At 39.8% G+C, this 27,347-nt stretch overlaps 2 protein-coding genes and 1 long non-coding RNA gene across 3 annotated transcripts in view; 1 reads left to right on the top strand and 2 right to left on the bottom strand.

Annotated features, from left to right (window-relative positions):
- The window catches only part of LOC121694933 (alpha-1-inhibitor 3-like), a 133,001-nt gene that overhangs the window by 76,084 nt on the left and 29,570 nt on the right, over positions 1–27,347 (bottom strand). The gene's annotated exons all lie outside the window — the stretch shown is intronic.
- On the bottom strand, positions 143–11,694 carry LOC121694829 (myosin heavy chain, fast skeletal muscle-like). The gene is made up of 38 exons (XM_042075207.1): positions 11,479–11,694; positions 11,227–11,370; positions 10,992–11,148; positions 10,863–10,890; positions 10,610–10,727; positions 10,429–10,521; positions 10,026–10,089; positions 9,843–9,941; positions 9,658–9,761; positions 9,438–9,576; positions 8,342–8,460; positions 8,034–8,183; positions 7,769–7,939; positions 7,379–7,679; positions 7,206–7,276; positions 7,033–7,120; positions 6,835–6,952; positions 6,612–6,735; positions 6,371–6,507; positions 5,141–5,396; positions 4,784–5,026; positions 4,524–4,700; positions 4,294–4,439; positions 4,116–4,206; positions 3,644–4,033; positions 3,310–3,555; positions 3,019–3,215; positions 2,717–2,900; positions 2,471–2,636; positions 2,264–2,388; positions 1,866–2,174; positions 1,504–1,707; positions 1,267–1,392; positions 999–1,169; positions 809–913; positions 635–730; positions 349–480; positions 143–259 (listed from the first exon to the last, which is right to left on the bottom strand). The coding sequence occupies exons 1-38, from the start codon at positions 11,680–11,682 to the stop codon at positions 239–241; spliced, it is 5,814 nt and encodes a 1,937-aa protein (XP_041931141.1). The 5' UTR covers positions 11,683–11,694; the 3' UTR covers positions 143–238.
- Positions 20,690–21,598, top strand: LOC121694843. The gene is made up of 2 exons (XR_006025903.1): positions 20,690–20,725; positions 21,307–21,598. It is a non-coding gene; the product is annotated as an uncharacterized LOC121694843 (long non-coding RNA).

Raw genomic sequence — 27,347 nt, 5'->3', positions numbered from 1 at the left:
ACAAGTCTGTTTTAGTCAACAATCTTAAATCTTAAATCTTAAAGTGATTTTAAATGCAAATAGGGGAGTCAAAACATGGTACAAATTCGGACCACAATTAATTCTGATTGTAATAAAAAAAAAAAAAAACAATAAACTCATATTCTGAAGAGACTTTTATTATGTAGGAGTTACAGAGTGGTCACAGTAATCAGGATATTAATCCAAATGAGTGACTGGTTAGAAGATTTCACAGGATTTACTCTGCAGCCTCCTTGCCCTGAGAAAGAGAAATTGAGGAATGAAATTAAATTGACTATGAACATATGAAGGCTTATAATACATTAAAATATGGCAAATTAGATTTACCTTTCCAGAATCACGGCTCTTTGCTCTCATCTTGTTGACCTGGGATTCAGCAATGTCAGCACGCTCCTCAGCCTCCTCCAGCTCATGCTGAACCTTCCTGAACTTAGACAGGTGGGAGTTGGATTGCTCCTCCTAATAATGAGAAAGTATGTTTGAGTGCAGATGAACCAAAAAGTTGTTTATCTTTTATTATTTTAGTACAGTGTTTTCATATTAGACATTATCAATTTTATTAATGCGAAAGGCAATACATTTGACCATATAGGCAACACAAGAAACAACTTACAGCTTCCTCAGCCTGTCTCTTGTAGGCTTTGACCTTCAGCTGCAGCTTGTCAACCAGGTCTTGCAGTCTGTTGACGTTTTTCTTGTCCTCCTCAGTCTGAAAAGAAAAAAATCTGTCAATCATTGTCCTCCACAAGATAAATGCTGTTCAATAGTGGTTAAAGAAACTTTGTACCTGGTAGGTGAGCTCCTTCACTCTCCTCTCGTATTTGCGGACTCCCTTGACAGCATCAACACCACGTCGTTGTTCATTCTCAACCTCACTTTCCAGCTCACGAACCTTTACATAAGCAAGATTTTCATTTCACAATGTCTTCATTTTATTTATTACATTCTGAATATCTCACACAAATTTAATCACTTACCCTGGACTCCAGTTTCTGGAGTTGTTTCTTGCCACCCTTCATGGCCAGATTCTCAGCCTCATCCAGGCGGTGCTGCAAATCCTTCACAGTGACCTCCAGGTTCTTCTTCATCCTCTCCAGATGAGAACTGGTGTCCTGCTCTTTCTTCAGCTCCTCTGCCATCATGGCAGCCTGAATAATGGGAAATTTTGTTTTAGATCACACAAGCTATGTACAGTATTTAGCTCATAATATAAAGTACTAACGTTCAAAACAAAACATTGCTCACATCAGTGATGGCTTTCTTGGCCTTGTCCTCAGCATTTCTAGCCTCCTGGACGATGTCATCAACCTCACCTTGGATCTGAACCAAGTCAGCCTCAAGCTTCTTCTTGGTGTTAATCAGACTTGTGTTCTAACATTCAGAAATAATTTCAAATATGTTACATGGTATATACAAATATTTTGAAAGAACTGCGAGTACGATGAAAAAGATTTTTTTGGGGTGAGAAAAATATATCCCCACCTGAGAGTGCAGGAGGCCAACACGCTCACTAGCATCAACCAGCTCCTGTTCAGCCACTTTGCGGCCTCTCTCTGTCTGCTCCAGAGCAACTCTGAGCTCCTCAATCTCAGCCAACATCAGGGTGTTCCTGCGCTCAACCATGGCAACCTGCTCCTTCCCGTCTTCTTGTCCTCTGACAGCATCATCAAGGTGCAGTTGGGCATCCTAATAAAAAACATGGAATGACAAAAGACATGCCATACTACCAAGAAAGAGTTTGGACAAAATCATATAATGATTTATGGACATTCTTGAACTATTAAACAAATAGTAATTATGGTAAGGTAGGAAGGATCCTTGTACTGCTTTATTGCGTAACTGACCTTGAGTTGACCCTGCACATTTCTCAGTTGTTTCTGGGACTCAGCAGCCTGGCGGTTAGCATGGCTCAACTGAATCTCCATCTCATTGAGGTCTCCCTCCATCTTCTTCTTGATTCTCAGGGCATCATTTCTGCTCCTGACCTCAGAGTCCAGAGTGCTCTGCATGGAGTCGGCTATCCTCTGGGCATTCCTCTTGATCTGCTCCATCTCCTCATCCTTCTCTGCAAGCTTCCTGTCAACCTCACCCTTAATCTGGTTGAGTTCAAGTTGGACACGAAGAATCTTGGACTCCTCATGCTCAAGAGTTCCCTAAACAAGAAAATCAAGAATTTTTAAATATAAACAGCATCTTAATACATTTTTCTCACTGTGTAGGAAAGCCCTCCTGATTTTTTTACCTCAGCCTCTTCCAGGGCTGTCTGGATCTCAGTCTTTTCAGTCTCTACAGTCTTCTTGGACTTCTCAAGCTCATGGATGCTCTTTCCAGTTTCACCAAGTTGCTCAGTCAGATCCGAAATCTCTTCTGCAAATATGCAGTTATATTACAGCAAAGATAGTCTTAATATTTTTTGAGTGGGATATGTATTGGGTTGTTTTTGACTCACGTTGCAAATTCTTGCTCTCCCTCTTCAGGGTCTCAAGGTGGTCAAGAGACTCCTCATATGAGTTCTTCATCTTGAACAGCTCAGTACTGAGAGAACGAGCCTCTTTCTGGGCACCCTCCAACTCTGCCTGACCCTCCTCGTACTTTTGCTTCCATTCTGCCAGGACCTTTTAGAAGGAGTTGTTTTTGTGAGTCTTATACTTATTTACCTACATTCCATATCTGAATGATGTTTTGGATGTATTACCTTGTCAAAGTTTCTTTGCTTCTTGTCAAGGTTGGCAGCTAGACCATTGGCTCTCTCCACATCAATCATGAGGTCCTCAACCTCACCCTGGAGTCTCTGCTTGGTCTTATCTAGAGAGGCACATTTTGAGTTGGTTGCCTCGATTTGCTCCTCAGCCTCCTGGAGACGCTGGGCAAGCTTTTTTCTGAAGGAAAAAACATCAGATTTAAGACAGAAAATATGATGATTTTTAAAAAAAAAAAACAATTGTTTTCGTGAACAAAATATGTCCAAAACTGTGTTTTTGCATCTTTAGCACATACTTGGACTCCTCAAGCTCCTCAGTGCGCTGAATGGCATCAGTTTCGTACTTGGTCCTCCACTGAGCAACTTCGCTGTTGGCCTTAGACATGCCACGTTGAAGCTCAGCCTTTGCTTCCTGCTCCTCCTCAAACTGCTCCCTTAGAAGGTCACAGTCGTGGCGAGCCGACTGAACAGCATGAGCCAGGGCATTCTTGGCCTGTTAGTTAACAAGTAAGGGTGTTTATGAAAGCATTTCCCCAAATGTGACTGATGTAATCCAATTTCTTCATTTCATGCTTAGGTATCAGTACCTTGACTTCCTCTTCATTCAGTCTCTTCAGCTCCTCAACTTGCTGAGTGAATGCCTGCTTGCTTCTGGTCAGCTGAGACACAAGAGCATCTTTCTCCTCAACCTGGCGGCCAAGCTCACCATTTTCAGTCTGAAGTCTTGCTCTCTGACCACTGAGGTCATTGACCTGACGGGCAGCCTCATCACTCTTAGCCTTGGTTTCACTGAGTTGGTCCTCGAGGGTGCGGCACATCTTCTCCAGATTTCCCTGTTTATGAAAATGCCCATTAGTAGAAAAACGTTTATTGTAAGTTGGTTTGTTTAAACAATAACATGAGGGTAAACATCTCATCAACCTTAGCTTTAGCAACAGCCTCCATGTTGCTGGCGAGATCATCTATTTCCATCTTGTATTCACTCTTCTCCTTCTCAAGCTTCTGCTTGACACGTTGGAGGTTGTCAATCTGCTCTCCCAGCTCAGCCACACTGTCTGCCTGCTTCTTACGGAGAGCTGACGCAGTGGCTTCGTGCTGAAGGGTGGACTCTTCAAGGTCACGACGCAGCTTCTGGAACTCAGCCTCACGCTTCTTGTTCATCTCAATTTGAGCAGCAGTGGCACCACCAGCCTCCTCAAGCCTTTCACTGATCTCCTCAAGTTCCCTGGAGAGATCAGCTCTCTGCTTCTCAACCTTGGCACGAGCTGCACGCTCAGACTCAATCTCTTCCTCTAGTTCCTCAATGCGGGCCTATTGAAAAAAAAATATTATGTTAGTACAACAGAAAACTGCAAAAACAATCAGAGTTTGAGTTGGTGGAGAATAATTAAACCTGAAGCTCCTTGATCTTTTTCTGTAGCTGAGCACCAAGCGATTGTTCATCTTCAATCTTACTAAGAAGTTGACTTGTTTCAAAGTCCTTCCTGATTTAAAAAGGAAGAATCATTTTTGAAGTTGGCTGCATACATGGGAATAGAACAGTGATATTTTATAATAAATAATGCCTTTACTTCTTTATCTTCTCCTCTGATTGCTGCTTGTCATTCTCAAGATCCATGATGGTCTCCTGGGCCAGCTTCAGGTCACCCTCAAGCTTTCGCTTGGTTCTCTCAAGGTCCATACGGAGCTTCTTTTCTTGCTCCAGGGAACCCTCAAGCTGACAATTTAAAGTGTGAGGTGAGTATGTGGTAAATGGTCAAATTTCAGTGTAATGTTGTCAAATGTTGATTTTTGTACTTACATCATCCACTTGCTGTTCAAGCTTAGTCTTTGATTTGGTCAGAGTGTTGACTTTGTCTTCCTCTGCTTGAAGATCATCAAGAGTCTGCTGGTGGGCCTCTTGGAGGGCTTTCTTCTCCTTTGTCAGCTTAGCAAGGGACTCATCCTGAGAGGCCATCTCTTCAGTTAGGTTCTTGACCTGCACATAGAAAGTTTTACATCAGTGAACAGTGTAAATAAGATGCTACAGACTACATTAATCAACCCTTTATAAATCCCAACCTTGTTCTCGGTGGCATGTTTTTCCTTCTCCACTTTGGCTAGCGTCAGCTCCAGATCATCAATATCCTTCTTGAGCTCAGAGCACTCATCCTCCAGTTTCCTTTTCTTAGCAGTCAGCTCAGCATTGATTTCCTCTTCATCCTCCAGTCTCTCGGTTGTCTCTTTGAGCTTGGCCTCGAGCTGGATCTTACTTTTGATAAGACCCTCACACCTCTCCTCAGCATCATTGAGACCCTCATTTCCCTATTGTAAATTGATGATGGGAGCATGACAATATATAACTTGTATTGAAAACACAATGCTGAGACTGGGTAGTGGTATGATTGTGAATATTGAAATGATACAATATACACTTACAGATGACACTTGCATCGCCAGGTCATTCCTCTCTTGCACCAGAGACACCATCTTCTCCTCTAGCTCCTTCTTCCTGGCTGTTGCCTTTGCACACTCCTCTTTGAGTTTCCCAAAGTTCTCCTTCATGTCGGCCAGCTCCTTCTCAGTTTCAGCACTTTTCAGCAAAGGCTTGATCTTGTAGTAAACCTTCATCCATGGCCAGGTCTTGACATTCATGAATGAGCGTATATTGTACTGGATGGTGTAGACAGCCTCCCTACACAAGAAGGGTGGTGAAATGTATCCTTAAATATAGGTTGTAGAATGACTGTATAATTACATGAATTGTGTAGAAAGAAGGGATGCATCCATATCAAAATCGTATATGATCATTTACTACCAGATCACCGATCTCCTTCGCAGTTCTACCTTTTTTTGGCTATGTTTCAGTCTGACTCCGTTTGTCTATGAACTAAGACACCAATAGCCTACATTAGACAGAAAGTAGCCTAATGGTGCATTCATAAATGAGTTAAGTCATTCGGTTGATACATAAAACATCTCCGTGAATTCAAACTCTCGTTTGGAGGCACTGCATAGTTGCATAAGGTGTGTGTGTGTAGCCTGTACATGTCTTGTACTGTTAAATTTAACTATTGTATTGTTGTTATTTGTAGGTGGCTTTGGACAAAAGCGTCTGTTAAATACCATAACCATACCATAATGAAAATGGACAGATCCCGTCATCAGCTCAACTCTTATAACAGGTCTAATCAAATATAGACCGGAGGAGGCGCAGATGAAAAAATAGCATGAGAAACACTTGACACTTGAAACTCTTGTATTCATGCTTTATATTGTCTCGCCAACACCGGCATCTACCATTTTTGCTGTAGGCCTAGATCTGTACAGGCAACCAACGAGCAAAGCGCAAAGGATAATAGGCACGAATAGGATGATGGTCTCTGTATTTTCAATTTTCCCTTCACTCTGCTCCATGGCAGCTGAAACTAAACCGTTTTTTTGCCCAGAAGACCTATTGCTTGATACCAAACCTATGGTTTGATACCGTCACATGTCCATGACAATATCGAGACACTTTTGTTATTGTGATATCGTGAAATTCTCAGACATATTTTGAGAAATACATTTCATGTAGGGATAACGAGGTACACTTTACAATTAATAGGCCTACTACTCATACTATAGCAGTCTTTTAGACTTCTGGGTTCCTTTGATATACAAATTTACCTCCTTTCCATCATCTTTGAAAACTCCCTCCTCATCAGGTATGCACGGCAGAGAGCCTGAGTCATTGTGACCAGGGAAGCCAGTTTCTCATCTCGCATCTCCTCAAGGTCACCCAGCAGACCAGCTTTGAAGAACACCTGAGGGATGAATGAAAATATAAGCATCTATCTGACACAGAAAAAGCTGTGCTCTAGTTTGTACTCATGAGATACAGATAATAGATTGCATGAAACCTATCTACCTTTGTGTGTCCAAACATGTATTGCGTGTGATCAACATCAATGGATCCCAAGAGCTTCTCAGCAGCCTTCTTGTTATCAATGAACTGGCCGTCAGGAATGACACTGGCATTTAGCACTTTGTATCTGGACAGAATAAATAAATGTCCATATAGAACATTACTTTTCTCCTCTATAAATGCAGTATTGAATAAGTGTAATACTTCATTGGCTTTCTCAGTTCACCTCTGCTTGAAGTCACCATAGAGGATTCTGCTTGGGAAACCCTTTCTGCAGATTCTGATACCCTCCAGCACACCATTGCACCTGAGCTGGTGGATGACCAGGAAGTTCTGCATATAACCTGTCAAATACATGTCATTAGATCTCAATGTAATACATGAGTAATGCACTCATCTTTATTGACTTCCAAGCGCACTTTACCTGGTTTCTTAATTTCATTTGGAATCAGACAACGCACAAAGTGAGGATGGGTGCTCCTCAAGTTGGTCATCAGTTTGCCCAAGTTCTCCTGTTGGGATAAGAATGCAATCAAAACATGCCCTCACCTTTCTTTTAGATGATTGATTTGTTTGTTATTGGATTAATATACATGCCCTGAACTGTGATGACACTGTCTGCATGGAGCCACCCTTCTTCTTCTTCTTACCACCACCACCACCAGTCTCTGTTGACATAAACATTATTCAATTATTGAGGTATACATATATATAAATTCATCAATGGGTATTTTTACATTAGCTTGTAGACTTGTGTAGTTTTTTGTTACCTTCAACAACAGGTGGGTACAGGACAGGCAGGAGTTTAACTCCCGACTTCTGGTACAGCTGTATAACAGAATCGTTCAGTGGATCCTTGTTCTTGTCCAGCCACCCAGTAACATTGTAGTCCACAGTGCCGGCATAGTGCACCAGGGAGAAGTGGGCCTCAGCCTTGCCTTTGGCAGGCTTGGGCTTCTCAAAGGCCTTATTTTTGCCAAGATGCTGGTCATACAGCTTGTTCTTGAAAGTGGTGTCAGAGGCCTTGGGGAACATGCACTCCTCTTCAAGGATGGCAAAGATTCCCATAGGCTGTTGGAAAAATGAGCTTAGTTTTAAAAGTGGCTATTATAAAACAATACAAATCTAGCACTTGGCTCATTTGACTGATTAAAACTGACCTTCTCAATGAGCTCAATGCAAGCGGCTAAGTCCATGCCGAAGTCAATGAAATCCCATACAATGCCATCTTTCTTGTACTCCTCTTGCTCCAGAACGAACATGGTGTGGTTGAAGAACTGTTGCAGTTTCTCATTGGTGAAGTTGATGCATAGCTGTTCCATGCTGTTGTACTGTGATTGAAAAACAGTTTGTAATATTAATGTTCCCTACTGAGATTATACTACATTGTGGTGTGAGTGAAAAATGGTGTTAACTTATGCTTACATCAAAAATCTCAAAGCCAGCAATATCCAGCACACCGATATAGAACTGCCTTGGCTGTTTAGTGTCCAACATCTGGTTTATACGAATGACCATCCACAAGAACATCCTCTCATAGATGGACTTGGACAAGGCCGAAACTGAGTTGTTGACCTGAAACAGAATATAGCAGGGGTCATCCTATGCTCAGAGACCAAAAAGTAAAATGCTTATAAGGACAAAAGCAGGTCATTTTACTACTAGTAATTCTGTCCAAATACTGCAATGTGGATTGTGATCTTAAGTAAACTCTTTAGTGACTAAAATAATACCTGTGGCACAGTCTGACCCTTGGTGACATACTCATTTCCGACTTTCACTCTTGGGTAGCATAAAGCCTTCAGCATGTCAGCGGAGTTCAGGCCCAAGAGGTAACAGATTTTGTCAGCAGCTAAAAAATGTGCAACAGTGAAGCATTTTGGTGAAATGTATAGCGACCAATTTCATACTCCACACTCCAAACAAATTTGGGACAACATATGAAACAAGTTTGTCCACCTCAGTCTCCTCTCCCTAGATATTTGCACCCCTGTGATTTATTCTGGCATATTGATCACACAATGTAATAATAATAATAAAAAAACAAGCAACATGTTTTTTTTGTTGTTACGTAACAGGGTGTGAATAGCTCAGCTGTGTATTAGACACTCTGAATAAGGCATGCTGTTTGTATTGTTAGAAGTGGATGCTATTCATACCCTGGTGTATATAGTACTGTATGCTATTTACACCCTGGTGCATGAACTAGCTAATTATTGCAATCAAAACTTCCGTTTGAGAACCGATTTCTTGTTCAAATTGCGCACCTTCTCTCCTGAGACGTTGATACACATGCACACTCACTCTGCCAAAATGCATCACACGGGAAACGAACCCTGGTCTCCCACATGTTAGCCCACATCTGTGACCACTGCACTATCCTTTTCAACATGTAAATGGTGATTGCGGGTAAACTTATAGTTTATAGGCCTGAACGTCATATTCACAAGATTTCTGTTAACTAACAAACTGACGGTTGTATGTGACAAGAGTATGAAAATAAAACACAACTTTTTGCAATCTTAAACTTAATGCAATCTTAAACTTAATCTGAACAGATATTAGTGCCGAAACCTTTCAGAATTCTTCACTTTCTGCAAAAGAATGTCCGCCATGTTTTTTGTGCACGTGAGCAATGTCTTTTTGTTGTTATGTCACCGGTGTGAATAGCTCAGCTGTGTGGCCAAGGCTATTCGTACCAGGGGTGTAAATAGACACTCCATAACTTTAATTTAACATAAAAAAATTATCTCAATAACTTAAACTTATACTCAAGTACCTTGTAGTTATTACTAGAACTGACTGATTTAGTAGAGTGTTGTAACCTACTCTCAGTGCCATCAGGCTCAGCCTGCTCTTCTCGCTGCTTCTGCTTGAATTTCATGTTGCCATGATGAAGCACAGCACCAGTCAGCTTGTAAATGGTGACTTTCTCCTCTGCATTGAAACCCAGGATGTCAATGGCATCCTAGAATGATAAATTGTTTGATTATTTTAAAACTATCTTCAAGAAACTGAAGAGGGGAAAACCCATTATTTGAAGACTTACATCTGTGGCATCCAACTCCTCTTTGTCATCAATGCTCGCCACAGTGATCTGACCCTGACTGCACATTGGGAAGTCATAGGGGTTGGATGTGATGAGGGACATTTCTGTCGGGATTAAAAAAAATAATTTACAAATTCAGAATTACATTTATTGATTGAACGTTTGGTGAAAACCAAAAACCGTACCTATAATTTCAGGCTTGTGGTTGGTCATCATCTGGAAGAAGATGTGGTAGCCTCTCTCATCAGGAAGCTGGAATGTCACTCTAGACTTCTCCAGCAGGTCTTTTTACGCAGGGAAGGATGTATTGTCAATTGATACATTTAAGGCAATAAAAGAACATTTCTACTTGGAACAATTATACTTACAAGTCTCAATATCAGCACTAGCCAGTTTTCCAGATGTGGCAAAGTGAATTCTGATGAATTTTCCCTGTTTGAGATTACATTTTGACATAACATGTATTCATTTAGCTCATGCTTTTAACCAAAGCAGGTTACACATGAGGAAAATACTCAAGTATTCAATAAATATTCAGTAATAGACCTAAGAGTAACAATAAATACTGCCTTTACTAATAAAAAAAAGCAAAAGATGATAGTGTAGAGGTTTAAGTAGACATTGGAGGATGTTTTGAAAAAGAGATATTAATAGATATAAAACAAAGTGCATGATAAGTTTGAGTTAAAACAAAAACCCTAAAAAGTTGATTCTATCTAAAAACAAAACAACAAAAAACATGTAAGAGATTAGATGATAAACTAAACTTACAAAACGTGAAGAGTTGTCATTCCTCACTGTCTTGGCATTACCATAAGACTCCAGCAATGGGTTGGCGGCAATAATCTGGTCTTCAAGAGAGCCCTGCAAGTCAATACATATATCGTCATTGAAGTTAATGTCTGTGTTGCTATGTGAATATTAGCCTATTAATATGCAAGTGGTCCTGTACCTTAATTTTTCCACTGCTGCCGGATGATGCATCTTTCTTCCCACCAGCCACTGCAATTGTTGCAAAGTACTGGATGACACGCTTGGTGTTTACAGTCTTGCCAGCACCAGATTCTCCGCTGTATTAAACAGAAGATATTGCAATTTTTTATATCATAATTACAAAGTGTACCAGTACACAGTACATAGAAGATGATGTAAAGGTTTAGCCTTTTAATAATGTAAAAAGTTTTAAGGGATGCATGGACACTTACGTGATCAGGACAGACTGATTCTCTCTGTCTGTGGGGCAAAATAGAGATTGATATGAATGGTTCATTTTACATAAACTAATCAAATATATAATGTATTATTTAGTGATGGATTTAAAACTGAAAGCATACCTTGGAGCATGAACTGAAATGCGTTGTCAGAGACAGAGAAGATGTGGGGCGGGGCCTCCACACGCTTCTTGCCTCTGTAGGCATCCACCACTTCTTGGTCGTATACTGGGAGCCACTTGTAGGGGTTCACAGTGACACAGAAAAGTCCAGAGTAGGTCTAGAATGAAGAAAATAGTTTTTTTAGCTTTTTAAATTCATTTTATTTTCTTAATTTATTTAAAAGTGTAAGGCTTACGTAGATCATCCATGCTGCATAACGCTCTTTGAGGTTATACAGGACAGACGCTTCATTGAGGTGGGTCATCATGGCCATGTCCTCAATTTTGTCATATTTGGGAGGATTCAAGGGGAAGACTTCGTCATCCTTCACTGTCTTTTCCTAAAACCAATGTAGAAAACAGCGTTATCAAAGAGATGTATTCAATAAACTTTCTGTGAAAATGTAATTTTTACATCAGAGCAATTTCAACAGCCTTGCTTAAAGTACCTCCTTGGTTTCAACCGTTTCAACGACGACTTTGCCGCCTTCCTTCTTTTTAATTGTACCCTTGACGTACAACTCCTCTTTATCAACCACAAAGCAAGCAGTCTTTGCATCAAAGGGCCTGGTTTGGGCCTCAAGTCTCTCCCTCTCGGGCTTACGAAGGTAGATGGCAGCTTTGCCATACGTGGCCATATCACCGTCCCCCATGGTTGCTGGTTACTGCATTAATCATAAACATGAAGAGCAGACAGTTTTCAACATAAAATGCTTTGCACAATCAGACATGTACAGATACGGTACTGTAAATAAAGTGGTTGACAGTCATTAGTGGACAAAACCACAGTTGTTTGTCAGACTTCAATATATGAAGCTTATCAATGTACATAGGGTCCTCAAACTGCAATTTATTAAAATGTCAAATAAAAAACAGTCCTTTGATATCTAAATAATAATGGAACCAATTTATTGCATTATTATTGTCCTGAAATGTAATCCCATCCCACATTATACTATTCAAATACATTGAATATAGGATTGGCAGTATGGCAGACAGTAGCAATGACATCGAATAACAACATGGATTTTGGTGCCTTAATTTGATGCCACTGAAATCTCTGCCTATCTGCCATCTGTAACATCTTGCTCTGATATCACCACATTCTATACAGTTAGAGTTAGTTCTATACAGTGTGTTGATAGACACATTAAGATATAAGCTTAAAGAAGAGGGGTGCACCAAATAGGCTAGTGGACTATGTTTGACAGTTTGTGTGAGCCCATGCTATCACAAGCTCTTGTCCAAATCTAGCAAATAACTACACACAAGCGAAAGGCTATGAAACACGTCTAGTTTACACAAAAACTGGCATTTATTTGAAATGTTATCAGCAAAGTTGTAATGCAAAAATTTTGTTTCACAGTATGTTCTGATAACTTCCAACCTACATAATAACATTAATCTATCATTCATGAGACCCGTATAGCGTCACAATGAATTTGAAGCTGATGCAAAAAGTTTGCTTGTAAAAACATAAATATGTAGGTGACAAACATACCTCTGCTGCATTGATATTCCCGAGCTGTTAAGGAGGCTACAGAACCATCACCGCATGTTATTGCTAATTAAGGTGCTCTGACGGGAGGTAGCCTAATGTTTTGTGCATAGTTGCTGTTAAAATGCCTATTAGCGCCGGGAATCAAAATACTTCAATACAGGCATTTAGTTTATTATCAATATCTGTACTTTTATTGCTTCTAGGCATAATTAATTGCAGATGGCTTGCCATAACTTTAAATGTTAAAACGACTTACCATGGATGCACACACAATGGCAAGTAGCTACTTATATATAGCCTAATCAATCTTTCCTCTGCTTTTAAGGCAGAGGAAACAGTTGGTTGCAAATTGTCGTCAACTACCGAAAATGAGGGAGATCTCCGGTCGTTTACGGGGACGAAAATCACACTTTTCATGCAGTGTGAACAGGATCTGTAGTCTAAAGAGAGTCAGACTGTATGCTTAAAACGTGAGACAAACATGAGATAGATAGATAGATAGATAGATAGATAGATACTTTATTGATCCCCAAGGGGAAATTAGTTAGTTAGATATCAAGTTAGTTAGATAGTTTAATGGGTGGATGAGTGAATGGTTCGAAGAAGATGGATGGATAGAAAGTTGGATGGAATGTGCCTTATATCCTTGTAGAATACAGAGACACAGAGAGAGTTGGCCTAATGAGCAGAATGCAGTTGATACAGGTGCAATCAGTTTAATTGTCTCTTAGAGGGGGCCTAGTTGAGCAGCTGGCAATTGATACAGGTGCAAATCAGTTTAATTAGGCCATTGTGATGTCATAGTGCCAATGCAAAGTCTATGGGGAAAAATAAGCTTGTTTTTTGTTAATATCTCAGAAACGAAAAATACATTGCACAGGTGTCCTTTTCAAGACCTACGTTACAAAGTTCATTGGTAGACTTCCGCTGATGATAAGTCGAGCGACAAGTAAGAATGAACATTCTTACTCGTCGCTCAACTTATCGTGACTAAATTCAAGATGGCTGCAAACGCTAAACTTCGTGAAGATACTGTCTGTATAAATCGTCTTGTAAGTAAACTACCAGTGCTTTTTCAAAGTTCTCAATGTCTCGTTTTAAATGTCAGGGCCCTCGGAAGTCTACCAATGAAGTGTGGAGATACATTGAGCCTCGTAAATGGTGTAAAACAGTGATTTATTTGCATGGCTAGCCTGATGCCGAAGCACCACCATTGAAAAAGCTGTTGGTAGCATCGGCTAACTAGCGCCAGATTTTGGAGTGCATGGGACAAGCCGAGATGGGCTATGAGACATACGTTCACACTCGGTATCATGTTTCAACACACTTTAGGTCAATATCACACCGGAATTATCCTTTAAACACAGAAATTACATGCCCTGTAATAATAAGACTTCGGATAACAGAACAGTGCATTTTCATGCACTGTAAAAATATACAAATAAGACCATGAAAGGAGCTTGTTTGAATCGTTTAGCTGTTCAGATAATTCAGATGTACTGTAAATCAGATGTGCCTTACCTTTTCCTCCCAAAAGAAGATGAAATTTCCAGTTGTTATGAGTATCTAAAAATGATTAAAATATTTTAGTATATCAATAAATGTAATGCAGTAATCGTAAGTGTATTAGTTGCTTTAGAGATGACACATTTTAGAATAGGAGCCACCTCCTTTCTGTGTCTGTGTCTGTGAAAGACTTACTGTGCACTAGAACCCCCCCTCCTTTTTGCAGCCCTCCCATACTCCCAGCAGGTCCTTTTATTGGCACTTTTCTGTCAACTAAGCAGAGCTCTAATAAGGCAAGATGTGTTTGATTTATGTGTTTGGAAACATTTGATACCTGAAGATGCTCATTATGATAAAAAGCTGTGGTTATTTTTAACTGAGCAGAAAAAAATGGAATACAAAGTTAATTGAGCAATGTTGCCCATGACTGTTTCATGAACAGAATAGTTCAGCATATATTTTGATGCCAGTGTTCTACAAATACAATTGTTATCATATATGACAATTATAGAGCAATGTCTGCCCCATACATCTGTTTGACTGCATTTTTGCTTCAAGAGCTTTCTTGTTTGTATTTAGATGTGTCTGGCAGCTTTGTGTGAGTTTTCAATAGTTACTTCAAATCAGTTTACTAAATTTTATTTCCCATTGATTTGTAGGCTCCCTGAAATAAATTGCATGTAATTAATATATCCATCAAATATTAATGTGCTGCATTCTATATATACCCATGTTTTGGCAGTGATTTAAATAGTAACTTTTAGGGCAATATTCCAAAAGTGAAGAGCACCACAGATTTATTACTGGTGTTGGGTGACAGATTTCTTCTAAGCTCCATAGATGCCAGAACCAGAGCTAGTGGGCGGAGCGGAGCATCAACGAACGAGGAGTGGAGCGGATGAAATTTTAATGGAGCGCAGAGCGCATTTTAATTTACACTGTAAAAAAGTAAAAGTCAGGGCTGTCCCATTTATCAAACCATATTACGTTACCATTACATGAAACAGTCTAGTTCTGAATAAAACACATCCTTATTGTGTTCAAATAGTCATTTCGATTGAGTAATCCACTTTTTCTAATTGAATCAAGTAAGGTAAGTGTATATACTAGGAGGAAAAGGAAAAGAGGGTTTGTCACATTTACTAAACCACAAAACATTAAATTAAACAAACTCATGTTTTTCTTTCAAACACAATGTTATTACGTTGAACTGACACAGCAATGAATTCATCCAACAGAATCATGTCAGATCAATGTGAAGCACCTAAGTACTAAACCATTAAGGCAAATGAACACATGGGATGCCTTTGTGTCACCATTTCATTGTGTTCCCATGAGCCTTTGCAAGAACACTGAGATATTCATGCAGCTTGGGGCAGCCGTGGCCTACTGGTTAGCGCCTCGGAGGGTTGCCGGTTGGAACCCCGACCAGTAGGAACGGCTGAAGTGCCCTTGAGCAAGGCACCTAAGTGAGGGGCACTGCTCCCCAAGCGCCGCTGTAGCAGGCAGCTCACTGCGTGTGTGCTTCACCTCACTGTGTGTTCACTGTGTGCCGAGTGTGTTTCACTATTTCTTGGATTGGGATAAATGCAGAGACCAAATTTCCCTCACGGGATCAAAAGAGTGTATATATACCTATACTTAACAGTGTTGCCAAAAGTTTACACATGAGTTTCTTAAAGAGGATTATATGTATACTTAGAGACCAGTTGAATTTGGAGCCGAGTGGTATCTTATCCCAGGTAAAAAAGTAGTATACTTTAGTGTGTTAGAAATATGATTAAAGTATATGAAGTATAAAGCAAGTATGCTTACACTTTTTGTACTTTATGTAAAGTATGTTTAATGTGTACTTTTAGAAAGTATACTTCAAAGTAGATGTTATTAAGTTCAACTTCAGTGTACTAAAATTAAATATACTTATTGTGCAATATTCAGGGCTGTATTTTGGGCTCCAGCGCATGGCGTAAAGCTCGTTATTCACCCGCGCAGAGCTTAATTCGCTATTTTGCACATTTATTTTTTAAACATTGCACCCAGGGGTGTGGCAATTAACAACCCAGGGAGGGGACTAGCGCGTTGTCTAAAAATCGCTATCATACACCACCTAAACCTGGTCAGAAGTCAATGGCGAGTTGTTCATATGCTATTTTAAGAGCGCATCATTCATGAACACACACCAGCGCACGTCCATGCAAAGCATTACAAATTGCACGATTACAATGGGAAACATAATTAGAATAAAGATATTACAAAATACTGTACATCTCATGATGAGTAGTTATTCACCATCATGTGCAAATTGGTAATGACGGTTAAAAGTGATTAGGGGAGAGGCGAGAGACACGTATGGAGCACAGCTGAAGACGCACTGTCACGAGATATAAGCAACTCCTCTGCAGGATAAATGTTGTTTTATTCAGTCATTTGAGCAATATTAGGGTAAGTGTTGCTTTTTCCAGCCTATGTTTTCGATGGTAACCCATTGTCAGTCAATAGTGAAAGTAACTGCATATAACTGTCTTCGTTGACTGACACCTTGGTGAAGTTAGTTTCACTTTGCCAATGAGTTCAAATAATAGACGAGTGCAAATGCGTGAAGGCTATGCTAGGTTTTAGTAATGCATGGTTTAAGAATGACTTTCATATGTCTCGCAAGCAGCCTCCTTCAAATGCGCCGTTGAATGCCAAAATACCGATGCATTTATTTGACATATTGCGCGTTGCGCCGTTAAAGGGAATGACAGATGTCATTCTCATTTGTTTAAAATGATGTTATGCCCCAAACACACCCATATGACTGATTAAAAGACCTAGGAACACCTTGTTACGCCATGCGCTCCACTTTTGATAACAAAACCCCTCCCAATGTGAACTGGACATCCTACTAAATTTGAATAGACTTTTGACGAGTGACGATGCACTTTAGAATGTCATGATAGGGCCCTCAAAGTGTTTTTGTAATGTACTTTTAAAAGTGTACTTTGTTGTTAGTGTAAATGGCAAAGAAGTTTATTTAGTTTAAGTGTATTAAATTGCTAATACTTAGAGTTGTAATATAGTGTACTTATGGAAAGTATATTTTTTTGGTAGGCCTAATACATTGTTTGTATAGTTTCATAGTCATCTCACCTTTAATAAAATACTAATGTGTGTAGCCTTTAGGCCTGATATGTCAGCCGCATGGATGGCAATGTGCAATAACCTAGCCTAGACACACTGATCTATCAGTTTTGGTCATCAAATAATATTTTTTCTTTTGTTGATTTTGTGTCTTAGTAAGGTAGTAGCCTATACGTTTGTGATGTAGTAGAGGTTGTGAGAGGATGAATGTGGCATTTTGTTAAATTTATAGGCAACACAGTTAAATGTATAGGCAGTCCAGTTGACCAATAACATGGCTGTTTGAATTTGAAATGAAGTGGGCGGATCTGTGCACCTTTCGAGCAAAACGTGGTGGTGTGAGCAAACATTAACATTATTCATTATTTATACAGTCTATGCTTGTAACTTTATTTGCAAGACAGATGGACTGTAGAGACCAGAAAATGCATACGTTTACAGTCCGTATAAGGTTACAGGTTTGTCCAAATTAAAGATACCATAAATCCTAGTCATGTCAGAGACGTCCTACGGAGCAAGGACTCCTCATATGACATAACAAGGGCTGAAGCCAGTTGGATCTAAAGTGCCAAGTTATTCGTTATCAGGTGAGTCCCAAAGCATATTGTTAAATGATTCTGATGTAGCTTACTCTTTATGACCTTCGGTAGTCTTTGGAGAAGTTAAATTGATGGCTTAGCAATCTTTCAAGAGTTTGTTTTTATCCTTGCTAGTACTAGCTAGCAATGGCAGATCACGTTAGCTAATTTAACATTAACGTCATACACGTCGACCCAGATCCCTATCAAGAAGAAAACTACATTAGCCTGCTTTGTGTTTGTGGGATTATTGACAAGCGTTGGCTAGCACTAACGTTAGACAAACTATGATGGAAGAAAGCAAAGATTCTAGAACAGAGCAAGATAGATCAGTTACGTCATAGGCATGAAGTACGCTCTGAGCCCGACAGGGCGCCATTTTGGTAAGCTCAGCGCAACATTTCATATACAGTTCCAATTCTATGAGCCCACCTGAACAGCTGTTTTTAACGTTGCCCGCTGTTTTTTTTTTTTTACTCGGTAATGAACTGCAAGAACTGACAGTGTGAAAGGCCTGATTTATCTTTTTCCAAGTTTACACTGAATAAGGATAGGTAAATAGGCCTATTATTTAGACAGAAGTAGCTATTGCACTGGTAAATAGATCACATAAATTCCCATTGAGAGACTATAGCCTACTGATAAGCTAGCTAGCAGGCAAACTAACTTAGCTAACGTTATATTATCACCATTGTTCTTTTTTCTACCTGTAGGCTATACGTTAACCCTTTGTTCACGGCCTGCTTAAACACAGAGCATATGCATAGGCTATTATTATCAATCACTAATAAGGTCAAGATTTCACTCAAGCGTCTGATGTAACTTAAATAAATGCAAATAGTTGGCCTAGGCTAAACACAACCGTGCTTGACACTAATTATTATCGTTTCCATGCAGTCAAAAACTCCCAAATTGTCCTGCTTGCCTATGTGAAATGCATATGACCACAGAAGTTCGTTTTAAAAATCATTAGCCTATATACAGGCTGGAGCCAAATTAAAACATGTCTTTGTAAATGGCTTTGTAAATTAGGCTACGTTTAATTAAAAAGTGTTTCTTGCGTGCGTTCATTCTCTCATTCCCTCCAAAATGTTCCTGTTCTAGGCTGGCCAAGTGCATGAGCCCAGCATCGGTGCGCGCGTCACATGAAACACAATTGAGACAATAGATTGACCATATTGTACAACTGCAAAGCCTTATCATAGGCATGTTATATTCATGACATGAAAAGTGGAACTTATAGAACGAAAATGAGAAATTGCGCAGTCGGCTAAACGTTTTAAACTTGCGCAAAACCGATGAACCCAGCATCGGTGCGTCGCATAAATTAAAACACAAATTGAAGCCGCACAGCTTGACCATTGGACAATCCTACCACAAAACCTTTCCATAGGCATGCAACGTTTATGACATAAAAATTGGAATATGAACGCATTTCATCACACCTGACAAATAAACAGCTGTGGCCGCGATTTGACTGATTTATTGAGCTCTCAGCGCAGTGCTGACTTGCGCGTCTTTGATGAGCGTATACAAAGGAAAGCCCTCTAACCGGACGGGCAAGACTGACAAGGAGGCCAGCCCGTGGCTACACGTAGCCTATGTCAAACAGGTGCTTTAATCTCTTCGACCTCCACAAATTAAGCTACAGTTAACTCCGTAGTCGTTTGAATAAGTTTGCGATTGACAACGCGACTGACAACGTTGTGATAAATAGGCATTCTAACTTTTGCAAAGTCAACTTGAATGCATCAATTTTGAACAAAGTTGTGTAGGCTACACCGCGCCAGTTGTAGTCTGCATGAAGTTCTTGCACAAGCCACCGTTTTGATTTCCGTAGGGGAGATGCGGGCTGAACCCGCTTGAGGGAGAGAGGTGCAGGGAGAGAATGGGTGCTCTACACTACGCACATCTCTATGAAATAATGTAGCCTAGACTAATCCATATTTTAAATATTTTAAAAACAATCATGGAAACCATGTCAATAGGCTAGACAGATATTGTGAGTAGGCCTAATGCAGGAATGGACGTTACAGTTATTCAGTAACTATAACGAATTACTGAAATTTAAATTGTAATGTGTTACCTTTAGACTACTTCGTTTCCCAATAAAGTAACGAAATTACAGTAACACGTTACCCCCAACACTGGCCTATTGAACTTTGGTGGAATGATGGACAGATGTCAGTGCCCTAGCCTAATTTACCCTCGGAAATAATTCTACATTGTCTTTATACAATATACTTAACTGGTCTAGACATGGTGTGGTCTATTGGGTTTCACGTAATTTCAACATACAGCTTTACAGAATAAATATTGTTAACATGTTAGGATCAGCGCCATAGGATTCCCACGGTAGCCAGCGTCTGTGACGACACCTGAGCTTACCAAAATGGCGCCCATAGAGTCATAGAACGTACTTCAACATATCCAACGTATTCTCCTGCCAGTAATCTATCTTGCTCTGTTCTAGAATCTTTGGAAGAAAGTGTGTTCTTTATTAAGCAACGTTTGCCTAAAGTTCACCAATGTTCTTTAATATTATGTGTGGTGTAGCCTACCTCACAGAGAGGAGGATAGTGCTAGGCTAGTCACACTTCACATTCATTAGGCATGCTAATGACATTGTAGCTGTTTTTTTCTTTAATCGTGGAGACATCTTTTAAAATGAGTCTACAGGACAAATTACATGCATTTTATGAAGTAGAACGTTTTTTTTCACCATTGATATTAGAGGGGGAATTAAACCTGGTGTTATACTAAGTTAGTGCTATGAAGCTACATGATTGATATTATGCCTTGGTTTATGCGATAGATTTAGATTTTTTTTAATTATTCGTGTTTGACAGAGCATTCAAGTTCATTCCATGGTAGTGTTTGAAATTTACCTAGTTTTAATCTGTAGCCTAACTATGTATGTTTTTACAGGTGTTCCTGGACAGTTTTGAAACTGAGATGTCTGAATGCCTCAAATAATCAGCAGTAAAGGTAAATATTCTTCATCCAGGACCTTGCCTCATTACTCTTAAAGCATAACTCAAGCCAAAATGCAACCTAGGGTCTTTTTGTGAATGTACCTGAGTCAAAAAAGTTTGAAAGCATAATTAAGTCAGAAGCGCCACCATTAAGCTTGACTGTATTGTCGTTTCTGGGTCAAATGGCATTTTGAATGGGAGTCGTAGGGGCAGAACTATTTTGATACATGCATTGATTCATGCATCAAAATAGTAGGCTAGTGCCCCTACGACTCCCATTTAAAATGCCATTTGACCCGAAAACGATAATAGGGTTGTATTGGAAACAAAGGAATCGAAGGTAATCAAATGCAGAAAACAGGGTGGTTGCACTCATATCGGTGCCAAGGTGCACAACGCTTTAAGGAAAGATTACCTGGCCAGGTCTACCCATACCAGGATGGCAAACAGATGGTGTCAATACCAATTTGACCCATACAAAGTAAATGTCAGATAGGTACAGATAATCTGTATTAATCTCAATATTGCCAATGGATTTCTGTGTAAAATATTGTTTATCTTGTAAAATGTTGTCCATCTTCTTTCTGTTCACAGACAACAGAGATAAATTCTCTAATACCAAGGTCAATGCATTTGACTGCTGTCCAGCCCCGGGTTGCCACCGAAAACTTTATGCATCTTGGACTGGAAGATGGTGTGCTAGTAAGGAAGCTAGCTACCACAGCTTTTGCCACCACATCTCAGTGTTGGGAGGGAAGTTCACTCACTGCACAACTCTACCAGCTGTACCTTTCCTCCTCAGCCATGATCCGTAACCACCATGGTTTTCTTTCTGGGCCAGAAGACTTTGCAAACAAATAAGCAATAAATGATCATGCATTACAAATTTAGCCATGTTAGACTGTTAAGTTGTTGGCTTGTAGGCTGGGTGTCCAGTAAACAATTTCAAGCGTTGAGGGCAAATTCTCTCACCTAGGAGGGTAAACAACTTTTGTTTTTCATGAAATCTGCATTTTGAATTGATGGTCTACCAATAAGGCTGTAGAGTATCGCGACACAATAGTGGCAAAAAGCACTTGCGCGATAAAATATGCATTCGTGTGTATTATATATTATTTCACACACGTATATATTAAATGCATGCGCGCAAATTTTCTCTGCGCGTGTGCACTCAGGAAACTGCTCCCCAAGCATGGAAGAAAATGCTGCGAGCGAGGAGGAATCTGACCAGCGCTCCAAACAGCCACTCGAAAAATCTATGCATGTGAAATAATATAATACACCCCAAATGCATGTTTTATCGCATTACCACATCCAACTTGAAAATATATGCTCAAGAGATCCATAACTTTCAGAAAAATGTTTTACTTTTGTTATGGATGAATATTATGTTTTGTTTTCATTCATGTCAATAAAATGTTTTTCTCATAATCAAAGTGTAATTTGTCAAGTAACAGAATAGTTAGGAGAGTACTAATAGTACAATTTTAAATCACACTATATTATTTTTTTACACAATATTATACTTAATTGCATGCCTTTATAATGCTTAAAGTATCTGAAGACTATACTTTTATTAACATAACTGCAAACTTTCAAGGCACTTATTGTAGTCAGGAAGTACATTTGAAGTTAATTTAAAATATTACAGAAGCATGCCAAATGAATAGAAATGAGGATGATAAAAGTGTATTCAAAATACACTACTACACTATTATTAGTTATACTGTAATGCCTGTAAAAGTGTGCATTACTGTAAAAGTACATTTCCAATACACTTGGGATGTTACAAAATTGTACTGCGACTGTGTTCCGAATGCTCATAAAATCTCTTTTTGTATAATGTACTTAAGAACACTTAAAGTTTGAAAAAAGTTGTTCCATTTTAGCACACTAATTACACTCAAAGTATAGTCAAGTTGGTATTAAGTTGAACTTAATACATAATTCAATACACTTAATTACACTTGGATTTGACGAAAAAAGTACAAACTGTACTTAGTACACTTTCAAAAAGTATACTTTTAATAGTTTTTTTTTTTATCTGGGATGTTATGCTTTGAGATGAACCATGCTTTGTTCCCACCATGAATGTAGGCTAGAGCATGCACAAAGTATCAGTGGTTCCATAGCCGATGTTTTCAACTTTAATGAATGCTTCTTAATACTATGGCACAACATATTCAAAGTTGTCCTTTAACATTGATGTTGCAATACTAAGTACATCTGAATGCCTACTTTCCATGCCGCCTGTATGACACAATAACGTTGCAATGACTTAACGCAGCCCATGATGTGGCCTTGCTGCGTGTAGAATGAGCCACCAGGCCCTCTGTGATTGGAAACCCCTGGTCTGAGTATGCCTGGGAGATGGTGTTCACCAATCAGTGAGACACTCTTTGCTTAGACACTGGGAGGCCTGATTGCTTATCTCCATAGCACAAAACAGCTGTGAGTGAGCTTGCTGCAGTTGTTGAGTACGGCTGACATGCTCCCTCAACGCCCTTACTGGGCAGAGGGCCCCAAGATTCACCTCTGACTGACATGAGGGCTCTGGGCGGAAAGCCTGCAACTCAATAGCACTTGGGCAGAAAGTATGGATTCGGCCATAATCAAACTTCAGCGTGCTGTGGTTTCCACCTCATTACTCAATACTTATAGAGAGTGCATGTAGTTCACTTGTTTAGTGGAGCACAGAGCCATGAGGAACAGTGATTTGTGTGTGAGCAGGGGTGAGTACTGAAAATCTATACTCAAGGAAAAATACAATTACTTCCTTCAAAAATTACTTGAATAAAAGTAAATATTCCCATCTAAGAAATCTACTCAAGTAAAAGTAAAAAAGTACTTTTAAAAAAAAAACTAGATGTACCACATAGCGGAACAAAATATGACCGTTGTTCAGTCCTATCATCCTCTCCCACTTGTCAGGCTTGTCAATTTGTCTCCATCTTCTACTCCACCCTAGCCTGGGTTCCATTCCGAACTTAGTCCCGCCCACAACATTTGAGGTCGGGAAGTTCGGTCTGGCATTGCTCCATTGTTGAGCAAGTATGCTCGCCGTAGATCGGGCGGACCAATCAAATCGGTCTTTACGATGATGGACAGGTGAGCAACAGCGCCTGGTCTATCACGTCATCTGAGCATGCTTAGATTAGGCTTATGTTTGAAACAAAAATGCTGTGGCTAGAAGGATACATGGCTTTTAAGACCCCATATGGAAAATGCATATTATTTAATGAGGTTTTATCACTGAAAATGATTATTTCTGAAAACTTTGAGTTTGAGTTGAGATGTGGGAAAACTCGTGGTTTCACTTTCATCAAGGGAAAACAGCTCTGTTGCATTGCGACATGTTCCCTCATTCGTTTAAAATCTCTAATTGATCACTCAGGAAGTGAGCTCATATCTCAGCAACCCTTGCATTTATCAAAGCCAAAATTGGTGCATGGACTCAGGACCCAATCAGGGGGACGCTCATGAAATCTGGTGACCTTTGACCTCTAGGGGGCGCTGTAATTAAGAATCATGCCTTTTGGCCTGTAGCAGCAGTTTTGCTTAGAATTAAAATGCACTAGTGGTGTCTGGTAGTACTGTTGAATGTCCTTAGGCCGACCCAAGCCAATTTGTGATGTCATCGTAATTGATTCGGCCGCCATATTGGATTTAATCAAAAACACATACAAGTTTTCGCAGGTCACAAATTTCAGCGGATCCTCACCAAAATTGGCAGAGACCATCTTCTTCAGACCATGCCTTATCAGTGCATTGCTTTTTGGAACATTTGACAGTAGCATTCGGCTGTAACAGCCAATCGAAACTTGCTGCGAAGCCGCCAAACAGGAAGTGAGCTCATATCTCAGCAACCCTTGCATTTATCAAAGCCAAAATTGGTGCATGGGCTCAGGACCCAATCAGGGGCACGCTCAAGAAATTTGGTGACCTTTGACCTCTAGGGGGCTCTGTAATTGGCAAAAATGTATTTTGGCCTGTAGTTGCTGCATTATTCTGCAATGGAGGTCAGTGGCAGCCCATAGAACCGTCTGATTCATCCTGATGATGCACAAATAATTTGGTGACCTTTGACCTCTATGGGGGCATTGAAATCACAGCCAGCATGATCATATCTCAATTGATCTTTTATTTTTGATGTGAAACTGATACAGCGAGTTCCATTCAATTAATTCTAATGCGTGCGTGCAAGGGTGGGGCAGGGTGGGACGGGCAGGGGCGATTGCGGCAGTGAGTTGGCTGGTTGAGGGGGCGGCGACACTCAGCCCTGGTTCAGCCACACAAAATCAGTTATGTTTTGATGTGAAACTTGACCTTGTAACTCAGCCAATCTTGGGTTGTTTTGCATGGAACTTGCTGTGACTGCTTAATTCTATATGCCTGATGCCACAGCATTGAGTTGCATGGCAAATCTGGCCTGCTGAACTGTCTGCTTGGCCCCCACATTGCTGCTTGCAGCTATATTTTTTAATAATCTTTTTAACATGTAAAAATGTTCTCCCATAACAAGGTTCTAATCAAGGTGGGGCATTATGTATTTGAATAGGCCTAACTATCTAGATTCCTAATGAAAGGCTCTTCATATAGATAGATAGAGATAGATAGATAGATAGATAGATATGTGATGTCCACAAAAATGTTACCTTTGTTTTGTGAATTGTAATTTACTTTAAATATATTTTTCTGTGAATACAAGGTAATGTTTTATTTTGGAGTAACAAGGGTTGCTGAAAATACATGTACAATGTATGCATTTAAAAAGGGTGATTTCCTTTGTAAAATTGACTTGTTGTACTCGTTCCATACCAGCAGGGGGCAGACTTGCGGTAGCGATTTTCCTGTGCGTTGTTTGAAAATTCTCATAACTCCAGAGACTTCGAACGTATCAAGAAGCTGTTGCCCTGTCTCATTCTTCTTTCCTGATTTTCAGGGTGGTAAAGTGTTACACAACACTAAAATAGTATGAAACCATGTTAGAATGTTAGCCAACTACTCTGCCCAAGTAGTTTTGTGATAAGAAGGTGGTTTTGTCTATGTTTGATATCCTGAAACGGAAATGCTAATTCTAAACGATTGGAGCTAGCAAAGGACGTTGATGCATTCGTGTTCTCCCACTTTGTTCATGAATATGAATATGTGCCTTGTTGTTAATGTTAGCGCGGCTCGCGCATGAAGCCTTTTGTTAAAGCTACATTGTGTACTTTTTTGAGTTAATTCTTAGCAAAAACCCATTTGTTCTTTCAAAAATATGTGCTCATTCATGTGTAATTATTTCCACCTACTAATCAAAGTATTCTCGTAAGTGTAGAATCTGCTATTCCAAATACATACGCGCGAGTGGCTGAATCCATCATAGACATAATATACATAGACGCCGCATTGGCTGCTGGAAACGAGAAATGCGGCCGCCATCTTGGACCGGTCATACTCCTCGTTGCGTTGCAGCAGAAGACACAAGATGCCAGTACTGTGCAGCATGTTCCTGCTCAAATCGACCAACCATCGCAAACAGGGCTCAGGGGATTTACTTTTCTCAAGTAAGATTTAACATTACCGTACTAATGGTTGTATTTTGTGAATAGAATATTACCAGAGAGTTGAGAAGGAGCAAGGATCTTTGATATTACTGTATGAGAATCGTAGCCAGCTAGCTAGGCTGTTTACTCGGTGTTCACCTGGCTATGAACTGAGACTTAATAAGTCATATTCCATAACACTGACTTAGATTACAACTGACACAAAAAGGCTATTGTAGAAATAAATCATACTAGATTTGGCTGGCGAATTTTACACAAGTGGCACAGACTGTAGCCTATATTATTGGGCAATCGCTAGCTGCTACTTGTAGCCTAAGCGTGTTGGTAGCTTCACTATTTTCTGAATAAAGTAACTTTTCAATAGCTTAACTTCTTTGTTTATCAAGTGGCTTAGCCACACAAGCTACACTTTTCTTGTCATGTGTAATTGGCACAATTTAAAGTAGCTTCCTATGTAGAGAACTAGCCTACTGCTGTGTTTGTGTTAATAATACATTTGACTGGGTGGTAGTATTGTGTAGTGTTTTATTCATAGCAGAGTAACTGATAGTTTAGCTCACTACAATGTCTAAGTAGCTTGCCCAACACTGTATTGTTCACATGTCATTTACCCTAACAAGAATAAGATGCCTATCAAATTCCTTTATTCATTTTATTCATTTATTTATTTTATATCTCCCCAGAACAACTGCCTTGCTCAAGGAGACTGTGAATGAACTGAATAGTCTCCTCACATCCCTGGAACTGAGGAAGGTGCAGCTCTTCATTGCAGTATTGGAGGGCATCTGCTACACTGTGACTGAATATTTGATTTATGAGCTCCACCTTCATCACCTGCATTCACCACTCTGTGTCCCATTTTCCCATCGTCTGGTTGACTCAGTCCTCTTTTAGGGAGTTTACCCAGTTTCACTATGTACTGCTATCTTATTTGCCCACCTGCTGTCTGAAGCACTTTTTTCTTAGCCAAAGTGTACCCAAGCAATTTTAGCAAGGTGGGAACATACAAAATTACATGCACCAGTTATCGAAATCATAGAACCAACTGCATGACAGTAACCTCTGTCTCACTGAGCCTGTGAAGAC

This window comes from Alosa sapidissima, chromosome 20 (assembly GCF_018492685.1).
Source record: "Alosa sapidissima isolate fAloSap1 chromosome 20, fAloSap1.pri, whole genome shotgun sequence".
Taxonomy (NCBI): Eukaryota; Metazoa; Chordata; class Actinopteri; order Clupeiformes; family Clupeidae; genus Alosa; species Alosa sapidissima.
Note: the sequence above shows the minus strand (reverse complement) of the source record. Positions and strands in the feature narration are given on the sequence as shown.